The 15,005-nt window shown below is 41.5% G+C and overlaps 1 protein-coding gene and 1 long non-coding RNA gene across 8 annotated transcripts in view; one reads left to right on the top strand and one right to left on the bottom strand.

The window, feature by feature from the left end:
* LOC127002788 (uncharacterized) overlaps positions 1-8,238 on the bottom strand; it is a 101,533-nt gene extending 93,295 nt beyond the window's left edge. For 2 of the 3 annotated variants that reach the window (XR_007756541.1, XM_050868993.1), the window contains exon 1: positions 8,043-8,238. Coding sequence is in view for 2 of the 3 variants with exons in the window: in XM_050868993.1 (XP_050724950.1) it covers positions 8,043-8,128 (86 nt within the window). In the remaining variant the exon portion in view is untranslated. The remainder of the gene's footprint in view (positions 1-8,042) is intronic. The other variant, XM_050868992.1, reaches the window with a different exon arrangement.
* The window catches only part of LOC127002792 (uncharacterized), a 74,525-nt gene extending 61,408 nt beyond the window's left edge, over positions 1-13,117 (top strand). For 2 of the 5 annotated variants that reach the window (XR_007756546.1, XR_007756545.1), the window contains exon 3: positions 12,885-13,117. This is a non-coding gene — a long non-coding RNA (uncharacterized LOC127002792). Of the gene's footprint in view, positions 1-4,930; positions 6,602-7,580; positions 8,036-12,884 lie in introns of those variants that run through there. The other 3 variants (XR_007756544.1, XR_007756543.1, XR_007756547.1) reach the window with 2 other exon arrangements.
* The last annotated feature ends 1,888 nt before the right edge of the window (positions 13,118-15,005 follow it).

Here is a 15,005-nt window from a genome sequence, read left to right as displayed (position 1 = left end):
GCTGTTGTCGCTGTCTCTCTCACTGGCTCGGTCGGTGGTGTTGGGTGCCGTTGATGAGGCGTTCTGACCTCCTCTGCACCATGTCTAGTAGGTTGAGGTGGCAGCGGGCGCTGGCCATCCAGGTGAGCGGTGCATACTCCATCACTGGACGGACTTGTGCCTTATAGAGGGTGATCAGGCCTGCAGCGTCGAGGAGGGTCTTCATGCGGCGCAGGAGGTTCATCTTCTGGGAGGCCTTATGCGCCACCCTTTCAATGTTATAGTAGGATATCAATGTATTATTATTATTACTATTTAGTATCACCACGAATTAGGCATACAATTGTCAATGGAAAAAACCCACGACAGATAGATCACGCCACCTTATAGGAATGTCGTCCGTCAGTGTTTACCGTCTCAGTTTGTATACAAAGCATTTCATCAAGCTTGAAAGTCACCTTGACATACGTGACCAATTGTAACAATTATTTTTCAACCATTTACTCGTCACTCCTTCACGAGAGTCCGACTGACACACCACGGCAGTCGCTCTCGCTCCGACGCTCCTTGTACATATAGGCTGCTAAGAATATAATCGCCTTAAGGAAGCTGAAGTCTTAATCAACGCCCTTTAAACACCCCCCGGTACCCCGTTACATCAAGGTGACGGTTGAACCGCAGCTGGGACTCCACCTCCATGCCCAGGATGTCGACGCTGGCCTGCAGAGGGATGGTGTCGTTCCCGAATCTCAGTCTGCCGTGGAGTTGCCTCGCGTCCTCCCGAGAGCGTGATATTACCATGGCCTGGGTTTTGTCAGGGGCAAACCTGACTTGCCACCTCTTTCCCCAGGCCATTATGTCTGCCAACTGTCTGTTGACGGACTCTATCACGTCCTGGGCGTCCTCCCTCTTGTATGTTCTGGAGAGGGTGCAGTCGTCGGCGTAGGCGCTTGCTGCCGGGATGGTTTGCAGGAGGTCGTTAAAGTATATGTTCCAAAGAATAGGTCCAAGGACGGACCCCTGTGGAACGGAGGCCTCCACCGGGAAGCTGGTCGAGGTGCTTCCGTTGACTGCTACGCGGAGGCTCCTGCCTGACAGGTAGTTTGAGAGCAGGCGCAGCAGGTTCCCCGTGATGCCTAGTTGCTGTAGCTTCGCCGTCAGACCGCGGTGCCAAACGGAGTCGAACGCGCCAGCTATATCCAGGGCAATCACGAGAGAGGGGTGGCCGTCATCAAGGGCGTCATGCCAGGACTTTGAGAGGAGAAGGAGGAGGTCGGAGGTGGAGCGGCCCTTCCGAAAACCAAACTGCTTCGGTGACTGCATGTGGTTTTCCTCGAGGAAGGATGTCAGTTGCTCCCCGATGATCCTCTCAAATATCTTGCTGATGATTGGGAGGAGTGATATTGGCCTGTAATTGCCTGGCTCAGACCTGGATTTTTTCTTGTGTACGGGTGTGACTCTGGCCTCCTTCCACTGTGCAGGCCACGCCCCGCTCTGCAGGCATCGCCGGAAGATCTGGGCGAGGGGGCTGGTGAGCTCATCGGAGCATCGCCGCAGTAAGTATGGACTCACGCTGTCAGGGCCTGGCGTCTTCCTGGTGTTGACGCCCCTCAGATGTCTCCTGACAGCGTCCTCAGAGATTAGCACATTCTCTAGTCTTGAGGCGATGAGTTGGGGGAGGGTGGGGGGCTGCCTGTCTGGTTCCTGGGTTGTCATCTTTTGACTGAAGTGACAGGCCAGCAGGTCAGCCTTTTCCCGGCTGGTGATGGCCAGGTCTCCGTCAGGTTTCCTCAGGGGCGGGATACGTTCCTGGGGGGTAAGGCCTTGCTGTTCCTTCACCAGCCCCCACCACTGTTTCGGGTCGATTTGGTTAGAGGACAGCTTTCTCCTCCTGTCGGCATCCCACCTTTCTTTTGCCCACTTTGCTGTCCTCGTCATATTTTTGCAGGCTCGTCTGTGTTGGGCCTTATTTTCCGTGCCCACGAAACCTGTGTGGTGTTTATGTAAGTACTGACAGAGGTTTGGACTTGAATACTAGCTATCAGTATAGAGCACATGGCCTTTTCCAAGATATGGCTGCATGAGCTGCTTCACTACAGCTCCTGATAGACCCAAAGTATCATTTTTTGGTATTTCAGTTTTCTTTCCAGTATATAAGATAAAATCAAGGATCATGCCAGTCTCACAGTCGCAGAGCATAAATAACTTTAAGCCAAATCGGGGCCTTTTGGTCGGAATGTATTGTTTGAAGGACAAACGTCCTTTGAAAAGCAAGAGAGACTCGTCGATTACAAGCTTTTGGAAAGGCTTGAAGAATTGCTGGAATTTCCATTTCAACATTGTCAGCATTGGCCGAAGCTGAACGCAGCTGTATTAAATCATAATCTAGGAACTTAATTATTTTGTCGTTTCCTGCACATTAACGTCAAGGTAACTCTGCTGTTCGATGTCTTGTTATCTAAGAACATGCTTAAGGGGAAGAAAAAGAAGATAAGGAGGAGATTGAGGCAGGAAGATAGCAAATTAAAAATAATGTAGCACATATATATATATATATATATATATATATATATATATATATATATATATATATATATATATATATATATATATATATATATATATATATATATATATACCGAGGCAAGGACGGAAGGTAGGAACGAGAAAAGGTAAGACTGTCTTGCCATATCTGCAGCCCAACTCATGGGCTGTCACCTGACAAGGTCCATGGTCCCACGGAGGGACAAATGTAGAGATGGATGGATGATCGAATGGATGAGGAGGTAGGAAGATGAAGGAGGAGGGAGGTCTGGCAATCCCCCGGCATGGTGTTGCCATACCGCCCACACTTATCATATGCCTCAAAGTGTATATATATATATATATATATATATATATATATATATATATATATATATATATATATATATATATATATATATATATATATATATATATATATATATATATATATATATATATATATATATATATATATATATATATATATATATATATATATATATATATATATATATATATATATATATATATATATATATATATATATATATATATATATATATATATATATATATATATATATATATATATATATATATATATATATATATATATATATATATATATATATATATATATATATATATATATATATATATATATATATATATATATATATATATATATATATATATATATATATATATATATATATATATATATATATATATATATATATATATATATATATATATATATATATATATATATATATATAGACACAAAGAAAAAAACATAGAAATCTATATATATATATATATATATATATATATATATATATATATATATATATATATAATTAAACATTAAAAAAGTATAGCCACTGGCAACCGCCTCCGGGGTGCAATGGTTACCCCGTCCAGCTACGAATCCTTTGGCCCGGGTTGAAATCCACGCCCGGGCGCATTATTCGGAACTGTATACTGGCTCGGTTCCATACCCACGACCAGCCAATCAACAGTCGGATGTGTCAGCCAGGCCGAGCCAGTCACGACGCAGGAAGGCTTGGACAATGACGTCATAAGCAGTTTCTTTGTAATAAATATACGAAATCAATATATTGTTGCCCTTTTATTAACAATAGTGTGTGAGTAGCAATAGTCCAAAAAGGAGTAGTTGAAAAATACTTTTTTTAAAGCATTTTCTTAAGCTTGAAGCCAAAGACATCTCTGTTAAAATGATGATGAAGAGTGCAAATATGCCATGTACTCTCGGACACAATAATAGTGTAACCTCCAGGTTGGACAAGAAAGTTAGGCCTCTTTGCCCCCCCCCCCCCCCTCACACACACACACACACACACACACACACACACACACACACACACACTCATTGCCGTCTCGATGGAGAAGGCCTAACAACTCAAAGTTTGAGTCATTCAAGTAAGGCCGAGATTGGCCCGCGCTCTCCAACAAAAATATTATTTTTTGTGTGTGTTTTAATGCATATCTTTGTGATAAGTATATATTTTTTTCTGTGATAAATAAAGGTTTTCCAACAATAATATCTTATAAACATCATCAAATTAGACATAAAATAGAGGAAAATAAATAAGATATAGTTTAAGGAGAGGGAGAAATATTCACACAAAAAAATATATAAATACATTGACAGTCGTAACTGGGTACTCCTATTAGTTTGATTTGTCACCGTTTCTAAATATCTCTTTTTGACATTCATAACATTGTCGTTACAATTACTATATTCAACAAGCCGATACTCCATCCCGATACTAGGCAACTCAATCACCTGCTATCTGGCAACTACGGGTGAGGGGACTGCTACAGTCCTCTTTATACCATCTCCGTTCCTGGGATAAATTATTTACTCATAATTTATAATGGCCTCATGGATTTCAGTGTTAACATGGTATATTTTATCGTTATATTTTTTTAAGAAGATGTAATCGTGTAATAGCAATGAAATAGTTTACGTTTATAATATATGGCTTCGAAATGTGAGACTGAAATTCACCACTCAGCGGTGAAGCACTCTATAGTACCTCTCTATGTAACTTGTAGTTGCCAGATCGCAGGTGACTGAGTTGCCTATAATAGTATTGGGATGGAGGATCGGCTTGTTGAATATAGTAATTGTAACGACAGCGTTATGAATGTCAAAAAGAGATATTTAGAAACAGTGACAAATCAAAATAATAGGAGTCTACCCAGTTACGACTGTCAATGTATTTATATATTTTTTGTGAATATTTCTCCCTCTCCTTATACAATATCTTATTTATTTTCCTCAATTTGAGGTCTAATTTGATGTTTATAAGATATTGATGTTGGAAAACCTTTATATATCACAGAAAAATATATTGAACACAAAAATATGCATTAAAACACAACAAGTAACATTTTAGTTGGAGAGTGCGGGACACACATGGCCTTACGTGGATGACTCATCGGCAAAGAATCCAGCTGTCAGGCCTTCTCTGTCGAGACGGCAATGCCCCACCCCGACACTCCAATAGCTTTTTATTCCATGCCGATTTTTTCATAGAATTATCAAAAAGCAACAATGCCAACTGACAAAGAAAATTCTACTGAAGATGATGGTATCAACATATTTTTGGTAAGTTAGAAAGGAAGGGAGGTAAGCAAGCTTTTATACAAAATCGTAGGCGATGGACGAGTGGCTTCGTACTAAGTTCGTAGCGTAAAAGCACATAATAGCCTAACATTACAGTTTAATAAGTTCGTATTAAAATTTACTTACCTCCTTTTCTAACGTATCGATAATCTGTTGACATCATCATATTCAGGAGAATTTTCTTTATCAAGTGGCACTGTTTGTTTTTACAGTAGCTTAATAATTCTATGGAAAATTGGCATAGAATAAAAAGTGGTATAAACCGTTATAACTCGTCTTTGAATTCAACTCGCATTATATCCTTTATTTTTAGTCAGTTTGAGTTGTTTTTATTACAGTCATAATCTGCAATCTTTCTCCTGTCCAATTATGAAAAAGACGACATGAGTTGGCTACGGAGCATAAAAGTAAAACTTGTAATGTGGCGAGGTCTGTTTCCATGATCGTCTCTCTCTCTCTCTCTCTCTCTCTCTCTCTCATGCCCCTTGCTGCATGGGACATTCTAGGCTTTATCAAACTCGTACATGCTACTATGCACATAAACATATAAAATGTCAATGTAGAGCTGTTGATCCAAAGTCATTGCGGAGCACAGCAAATACTACTGCATTGACTAATTATATACAGTAGTAGAGAGCAAGAATGATAATTGTATCGTCTTTGGTAGAGTAGCGGCGCATTGCATACCTCACAGTAAAAGTGGTACATGGCAACTTTGCATCCTTCATCATCATTTTAACAGCGATATCTTTGGCTTCAGACTTAAGAAAATGCTTTAAAAGTATTTTTCAACTACTCCTTTTTGGATTATTGCTACTCACACACTGTTGTTAATAATAAGGCAACAATATATTGATTTTATATATTTGTTACATATAAACTGTTTATGACGTCATTGTCCAAGCCCTTCCTGCGTCGTGACTGGCTCGGTCTGGCTGACACATCTGACTGTTAATTGGCTAGTTGTGGGTATGGGACCGAGCCAGTATACAGTTCCGAATAATGCTGCCCGGGCAGTCGGCGCACAGCCGGTACAGCCCAGCCAGCTGTTCATCCTCCCTCTCAGGCTGGTCGATAAATGATTACCTGGAGAATGTAAACTACGGCGGCCCTGATATCACACTGGCCCTGTGTGTCGGAGTAATGGGTTGGCCCTCGCCACAGGCTCAAGGGCCAATGTGACGGAGATGAGCACCGAGGCCACGCGCAGCTAAGGTCCTGTTCACACTGTACCGACTCTGGACCACGACAACCCAGCGACTCAGGGTACACGAGGTCTTGGGCGTGAAATTTTGATATGAAAGGGTCGAACATGGTCGGAAAGGGGTCTAGCAACGATCGCCGGATGCTGAGTCGGCACAGTGTGAAGTGGTCTAAAAGTCGCTGGGTTTTCGTGGCCCAGAGTCGGCAGTGTGAACGAGGCATAAGCGTATGCCTCCAACTTTACCCTTGCTGGCAGCCACACCGTCGTCCCCACCACAACTGCTTTCCTACCCACGAAAAATGACCTTTCCCTACCAAACTACGTGGAAACAGGTGTTCACATACAGCTCCCAGGTGTTCACAAATAACTCCCAGTTGATCACAAATAACTCCCAAGTGTTCACAAACAGGTTTAGGAAATAGAGTTCGGTGCACCGTGCAGGAACAACAAGCAGGTGCACCGGAGACAGAGGAAAATTATTTACAATATGCTGAGGTTTTTACAAAATGCAGACAGCTAGCATTTGGAAAGTCTTCCGGTATTCCTTTTTCCGCCGCTCTTCCTCGTCAGTCCCAACGCATCTCTGTCTCACACGTCTGTTAGTTACGGTACTATCTGTAAATGACTTGAATACTCTGTATAAATTCAGTTCTCTATTAAACCTATATAATTATGTTAAAAAATGTTTCCTTGTTCTTGGATAATAACATTGATTTTGTAGAATAAATATCACAAGCCTTGACAGCGTTCGTTGTTACCATTTCGTGATCACCGTGGCGGAAAGTTATCCCTAAGCCCCTGGCAAGAGTGTGTTAGGAAAAAAACAGGTCTAGAGTTATATATTGCTTTTTACCAACGACAGGTCTACCGTTAGTTTCCTAAGCACAACGTTAGAAAATTGGCAGAAAGAAATTATTTACAATGTGAATACGTATTTCATTTCATTGTGAGAAGGCTTTGAAGGGAAATTAGAAAATACATTATGCATTTGTTGCTCTTGAAAAGGCATATGACAGAGTACCAAGGGAAGTGACTGGAGTCTCAGACGGAGAGGAGTGCCTGAGAGGCTAATTGATGTAGTGAAGGATATGCAAGTGGCCGAGGTGCTAATCTCCGAACCGTTGGCCCTTTGAGCCTGTGGTAGGTATAAGAAACCAATTACCCCGGGACGCTGGCCAATGTGAAATCCGGAATTGCCACAATTTACCTTCCACAGGTACCTATATATCGACCAGCCCGAAAGAAGGATAAACAGCTGGGTGAACTGCACGCCGACTGCCAGGGCCGAGATTCAAACCCGGACCCGCGGAGTCGTAGCCAGGCACGCTGAGCACTGCTCCACTGAGGTGCATCTATAACAATGGTATACACAATATACCGTGACACAGAGGAGTTTGGAATTGAGGTGGGGTTACATCAAGAATCAGCATTGAGGCCGTTCCTGTTTGCGGTGGCGGAGGCGACTGCAAGAGGAGACATCTAGGAGCTACTATATGCTGATGACCTGGCGATATTGACACACTCGGAGGAAGACCTGCAACGAAGAATATCAGAGTGGCGGCAGTGCTTGGAGAACGGAGGCCTGAGAGTAAATGAAAAGAAGACAGAAACGATGGTTACCAGTAAGAGGGGATGAGAGGGAATTACAACAGAACATAGACACGGAAGACAACTATACCAGGTTGAGGGACTGCACGAGAGGGACGGAGCTGGAAGTGATCGCGGAGCCGGATAACAGAGGAAGGGCAGAGTGGGGGAAGCCATCAGTGTGATCTACCGCAAAAACATGCCACATATGTTGTGAGAAAAAAACTGCACAGCGGTTGTGTGTGTCTGTGTGTGTGTGCGTGTGTGTGTGTGTGTGTACAGGTAATGTGATAATAAAGTAAGAGTAAAATTATATATATATATATATATATATATATATATATATATATATATATATATATATATATATATATATATATATATATATATATATATATATATATATATATATATATATATATATATATATATATATATATATATATATATATATATATATATATATATATATATATATATATATATATATATATATATATATATATATATATATATATATATATATATATATATATATATATATATATATATATATATATATCTATATATATATACACACAGACATATATATATATATATATATATATATATATATATATATATATATATATATATATATATATATATATATATATATATATATATATATATATATATATATATATATATATATATATATATATATATATATATATATATATAATTAAACATTAAAAAAGTATAGCCACTGGCAACCGCCTCCGGGGTGCAACGGTTACCCCGTCCAGCTACGAATCCGTTGGCCCGGGTTGAAATCCACGCCCGGGCTCATTATTCGGAACTGTATACTGGCTCGGTCCCATACCCACGACGAGCCAATCAACAGTCGGATGTGTCAGCCAGGCCGAGCCAGTCACGACGCAGGAAGGCTTGGACAATGACGTCATAAGCAGTTTCTTTGTAATAAATATACGAAATCAATATATTGTTGCCTTTTTATTAACAATAGTGTGTGAGTAGCAATAGTCCAAAAAGGAGTAGTTGAAAAATACTTTTTTTAAAGCATTTTCTTAAGCTTGAAGCCAAAGACATCTCTGTTAAAATGATGATGAAGAGTGCAAAGATGCCATGTACTCTCGGACACAATAATAGTGTAACCTCCAGGTTGGACAAGAAAGTTAGGCCTCTTTGCCCCCCCCCCCCCTCTCACACACACACACACACACACACACACACACACACACACACACACACACACACACACACTCATTGCCGTCTCGATGGAGAAGGCCTAACAACTCAAAGTTTGAGTCATCCAAGTAAGGCCGAGATTGGCCCGCGCTCTCCAACAAAAATATTATTTTTTGTGTGTGTTTTAATGCATATCTTTGTGATAAGTATATATTTTTTTCTGTGATAAATAAAGGTTTTCCAACAATAATATCTTATAAACATCATCAAATTAGACATAAAATAGAGGAAAATAAATAAGATATAGTATAAGGAGAGGGAGAAATATTCACACAAAAAAATATATAAATACATTGACAGTCGTAACTGGGTACTCCTATTAGTTTGGTTTGTCACCGTTTCTAAATATCTCTTTTTGACATTCATAACACTGTCGTTACAATTACTATATTCAACAAGCCGATACTCCATCCCGATACTAGGCAACTCAATCACCTGCTATCTGGCAACTACGGGTGAGGGGACTGCTACAGTCCTCTTTATACCATCTCCGTTCCTGGGATAAATTATTTACTCATAATTTATAATGGCCTCATGGATTTCAGTGTTAACATGGTATATTTTATCGTTATAATTTTTTAAGAAGATGTAATCGTGTAATAGCAATGAAATAGTTTACGTTTATAATATATGGCTTCGAAATGTGAGACTGAAATTCACCACTCAGCGGTGGTGCACTCTATAGTACCTCTCTATGTAACTTGTAGTTGCCAGATAGCAGGTGATTGAGTTGCCTATAATAGTATAGGGATGGAGGATCGGTTTGTTGAATATAGTAATTGTAACGACAGCGTTATGAATGTCAAAAAGAGATATTTAGAAACAGTGACAAATCAAAATAATAGGAGTCTACCCAGTTACGACTGTCAATTATATTATATTTTTTGTGAATATTTCTCCCTCTCCTTATACAATATCTTATTTATTTTCCTCAATTTGAGGTCTAATTTGATGTTTATAAGATACTGATGTTGGAAAACCTTTATATATCACAGAAAAATATATTGAACACAAAAATATGCATTAAAACACAACAAGTAACATTTTAGTTGGAGAGTGCGGGACACACATGGCCTTACGTGGATGACTCATCGGCAAAAAATCCAGCTGTCAGGCCTTCTCTGTCGAGACGGCAATGCCCCACCCCGACACTCCAATAGCTTTTTATTCCATGCCGATTTTTTCATAGAATTATTAAAAAGCAACAATGCCAACTGACAAAGAAAATTCTACTGAAGATGATGGTATCAACATATTTTTGGTAAGTTAGAAAGGAAGGGAGGTAAGCAAGCTTTTATACAAAATCGTAGGCGATGGACGAGTGGCTTCGTACTAAGTTCGTAGCGTAAAAGCACATAATAGCCTAACATTACAGTTTAATAAGTTCGTATTAAAATTTACTTACCTCCTTTTCTAACGTATCGATAATCTGTTGACATCATCATATTCAGGAGAATTTTCTTTATCAAGTGGCACTGTTTGTTTTTACAGTAGCTTAATAATTCTATGGAAAATTGGCATAGAATAAAAAGTGGTATAAACCTTTATAACTCGTCTTTGAATTCAACTTGCATTATATCCTTTATTTTTAGTCAGTTTGAGTTGTTTTTAACACAGTCATAATCTGCAATCTTTCTCCTGTCCAATTATGAAAAAGGCGACATGAGTTGGCTACGGAGCATAAAAGTAAAACTTGTAATGTGGCGAGGTCTGTTTCCATGATCGTCTCTCTCTCTCTCTCTCTCTCTCTCTCTCTCTCTCTCTCTTGCCCCTTGCTGCATGGGACATTCTAGGCTATATCAAACTCGTACATGCTACTATGCTCATAAACATATAAAATGTCAATGTAGAGCTGTTGATCCAAAGTCATTGCGGAGCACAGCAAATACTACTGCATTGACTAATTATATACAGTAGTAGAGAGCAAGAATGATAATTGTATCGTCTTTGGTAGAGTAGCGGCGCATTGCATACCTCACAGTAAAAGTGGTACATGGCAACTTTGCATCCTTCATCATCATTTTAACAGCGATATCTTTGGCTTCAGACTTAAGAAAATGCTTTAAAAGTATTTTTCAACTACTCCTTTTTGGATTATTGCTACTCACACACTGTTGTTAATAATAAGGCAACAATATATTGATTTTATATATTTGTTACATATAAACTGTTTATGACGTCATTGTCCAAGCCCTTCCTGCGTCGTGACTGGCTCGGTCTGGCTGACACATCTGACTGTTAATTGGCTAGTTGTGGGTATGGGACCGAGCCAGTTTACAGTTCCGAATAATGCTGCCCGGGCAGTCGGCGCACAGCCGGTACAGCCCAGCCAGCTGTTCATCCTCCCTCTCAGGCTGGTCGATAAATGAGTACCTGGAGAATGTAAACTACGGCGGCCCTGATATCACACTGGCCCTGTGTGTCGGAGTAATGGGTTGGCCCTCGCCACAGGCTCAATGGCCAATGTGACGGAGATGAGCACCGAGGCCACGCGCAGCTAAGGCCCTGTTCACACTATACCGACTCTGGACCACGACAACCCAGCGACTCAGGGTACACGAGGTCTTGGGTGTGAAATTTTGATGTGAAAGGGTCGAACATGGTCGAAAAGGGGTCTAGCAACGATCGCCAGATGCTGAGTCGGCACAGTGTGAAGTGGTCTAAAAGTCGCTGGGTTTTCGTGGCCCAGAGTCGGCAGTGTGAACGAGGCCTAAGCGTATGCCTCCAACTTTACCCTTGCTTGCAGCCACACCGTCGTCCCCACCACAACTGCTTTCCTACCCGCGAAAAATGACCTTTCCCTACCAAACTACGTGGAAACAGGTGTTCACATACAGCTCCCAGGTGTTCCCATACAGCTACCAGGTGTTCACAAACAGGCTTAGGAAATAGAGTTCGGTGCACCGTGCAGGAACAACAAGCAGGTGCACCGGAGACAGAGGAAAATTATTTACAATATGCTCATGTTTTTACAAAATGCAGACAGCTAGCATTTGGAAAGTCTTCCGGTATTCCCTTTTCCGCCGCTCTTCCTCGTCAGTCCCAACGCATCTCTGTCTCACACGTCTGTTAGTTACGGTACTATCTGTAAATGACTTGAATACTCTGTATAAATTCAGTTCTCTATTAAACCTATATATGTTAAAAAATGTTTCCTTGTTCTTGGATAATAACATTGATTTTGTAGAATAAATATCACAAGCCTTGACAGCGTTCGTTGTTACCATTTCGTGATCACCGTGGCGGAAAGTTATCCCTAAGCCCCTGGCAAGGGTGTGTTAGGAAAAAAACAGGTCTAGAGTTATATATTGCTTTTTACCAACGACAGGTCTACCGTTAGTTTCCTAAGCACAACGTTAGAAAATTGGCAGAAAGAAATTATTTACTATGTGAATACGTATTTCATTTCATTGTGAGAAGGCTTTGAAGGGAAATTAGAAAATACATTATGCATTTGTTGCTCTTGAAAAGGCATATGACAGAGTACCAAGGGAAGTGACTGGAGTCTCAGACGGAGAGGAGTGCCTGAGAGGCTAATTGATGTAGTGAAGGATATGCAAGTGGCCGAGGTGCTCATCTCCGAACCGTTGGCCCTTTGAGCCTGTGGTAGGTGTAAGAAACCAATTACCCCGGGACGCTGGCCAATGTGAAATCCGGGATTGCCACAATTTACCTTCCACAGGTACCTATATATCGACCAGCCCGAAAGAAGGATAAACAGCTGGGTGAACTGCACGCCGACTGCCAGGGCCGAGATTCAAACCCGGACCCGCGGAGTCGTAGCCAGGCACGCTGAGCACTGCTCCACTGAGGTGCATCTATAACAATGGTATACACAATATACCGTGACACAGAGGAGTTTGGAATTGAGGTGGGGTTACATCAAGAATCAGCATTGAGGCCGTTCCTGTTTGCGGTGGCGGAGGCGGCTGCAAGAGGAGACACCTAGGAGCTACTATATGCTGATGACCTGGCGATATTGACACACTCGGAGGAAGACCTGCAACGAAGAATATCAGAGTGGCGGCAGTGCTTGGAGAACGGAGGCCTGAGAGTAAATGAAAAGAAGACAGAAACGATGGTTACCAGTAAGAGGGGATGAGAGGGAATTACAACAGAACATAGACACGGAAGACAACTATACCAGGTTGAGGGACTGCACGAGAGGGACGGAGCTGGAAGTGATCGCGGAGCCGGATAACAGAGGAAGGGCAGAGTGGGGGAAGCCATCAGTGTGATCTACTGCAAAAACATGCCACATATGTTGTGAGAAAAAAACTGCACAGCGGTTGTGTGTGTCTGTGTGTGTGTGCGTGTGTGTGTGTGTGTACAGGTAATGTGATAATAAAGTAAGAGTAAAATTATATATATATATATATATATATATATATATATATATATATATATATATATATAGATATATATATATATATATATATATATATATATATATATATATATCAGGCTCTGTCCCCCCGAGCCGAACAAAAAAAAAGGAATAATTTAAGATAAAAGGATGGTTGAACAGAAACTCGGTTATTACAAAAAGATTATATATTTACTGAAATCTTAATTTACAATATTTACAAAAACCCAAGATTACCTGAGATTTCCACTCTCATTAAAAACACAAAACGGATAACATAGACTGTGGAGAACGCCACGTTAACGGCCACGTGGGCAAAGGCACGAGCCCAAGGAACAAGAAAAATATCTAACAAAACAAAAACTAACACGGAAGCAATCTACTGAATCATGCCGTCCTAAACGAAAAGAAACTGAACACTTGTAAAGATATTAATACACAAGGTGAGGACAGCACGAACACAAAGGCCAGACACGATCGAGGTTAACACAAAAATACACATAAATGTAATGGCCCAAAGTGTGCTATAAGTGTAATGGTATTTTTCCCCATGTAAATAGAGTTAACCTGGGATGTTTGAGCAACCATATATATGTTCATGGGTTTTATGACAGCCACTCATTTAACCCGGTAGTGGGTGGTCACGAGGATGAAGGAGGTGGCGAGGCGGATTCCTTGAGTAATGTCCCGGGGAAGCCGCCTAAGGTTAGAGGCATGGGCACGGTTGGTAGCATTGCTGGCAGCGCCACTCTAGTCCGGGCCCTCGGCGTGACCAAAGACCGGGATGGTGTAAAGCAGCCGGTGTGAGGAGGTACGCCTGAGAGAGGGGGCAGCTCTAAAGGCATGGGCAGTGTCTCGGATGAGCAATCTCAGCCGGGGAAACGAGGTGCTGCCGGAGGTAACAGAGCCAGTACTCCCTTTAATCTGGCAGTATGTATAGAAGGGACCGAGATTGGACAAGTTACGAAAATTTTGTCCCTTGGTTCAAAGTTTTCCCACGGGGGTAGGCGTATGACATCACCGATGTCTTTGAGGAGCCTCGCGGTGACCGGCGAGGGAGAAGAAAGGCGTGCAGCTTTGCATGTGCCTTGGCCAGGCCAGGGGCCGTGGATGGAGTGAGAGAGAGGGAGAGTGGGGGCGTGTGAGCCCCTCTTCCCTTCAAAGGAGCCCAGGGGTGTCAGAAGGGCGTGTGACATCGTCGATATCTGTGAAAACCCCTGCGGTGAGAGCAGGACAGCGACAACCCCTCGAAGGCCACAGTAAGACCAACGGACAGGCGGGAAGCAACGCGTGGCCGCGAGGGTGGGAGAGGCGGCTGGGGCACGTCCAGCAAGTTGTACCTTCTTTGCACCCGGAGGTTGGTTGCGAGAAGACAGCTTGAATAGGCTGTGGGCTGTGCTGTTGTGTGGTGGGTGCTTTGTGTTCGTATGGGGTGGT

The sequence above is a fragment of the Eriocheir sinensis genome, chromosome 24 (genome assembly GCF_024679095.1).
Source record: "Eriocheir sinensis breed Jianghai 21 chromosome 24, ASM2467909v1, whole genome shotgun sequence".
Taxonomy (NCBI): domain Eukaryota; kingdom Metazoa; phylum Arthropoda; class Malacostraca; order Decapoda; family Varunidae; genus Eriocheir; species Eriocheir sinensis.
The sequence above is the reverse complement of the archived record's forward strand: the minus strand, read 5'-3'. Positions and strand labels throughout refer to the sequence as shown.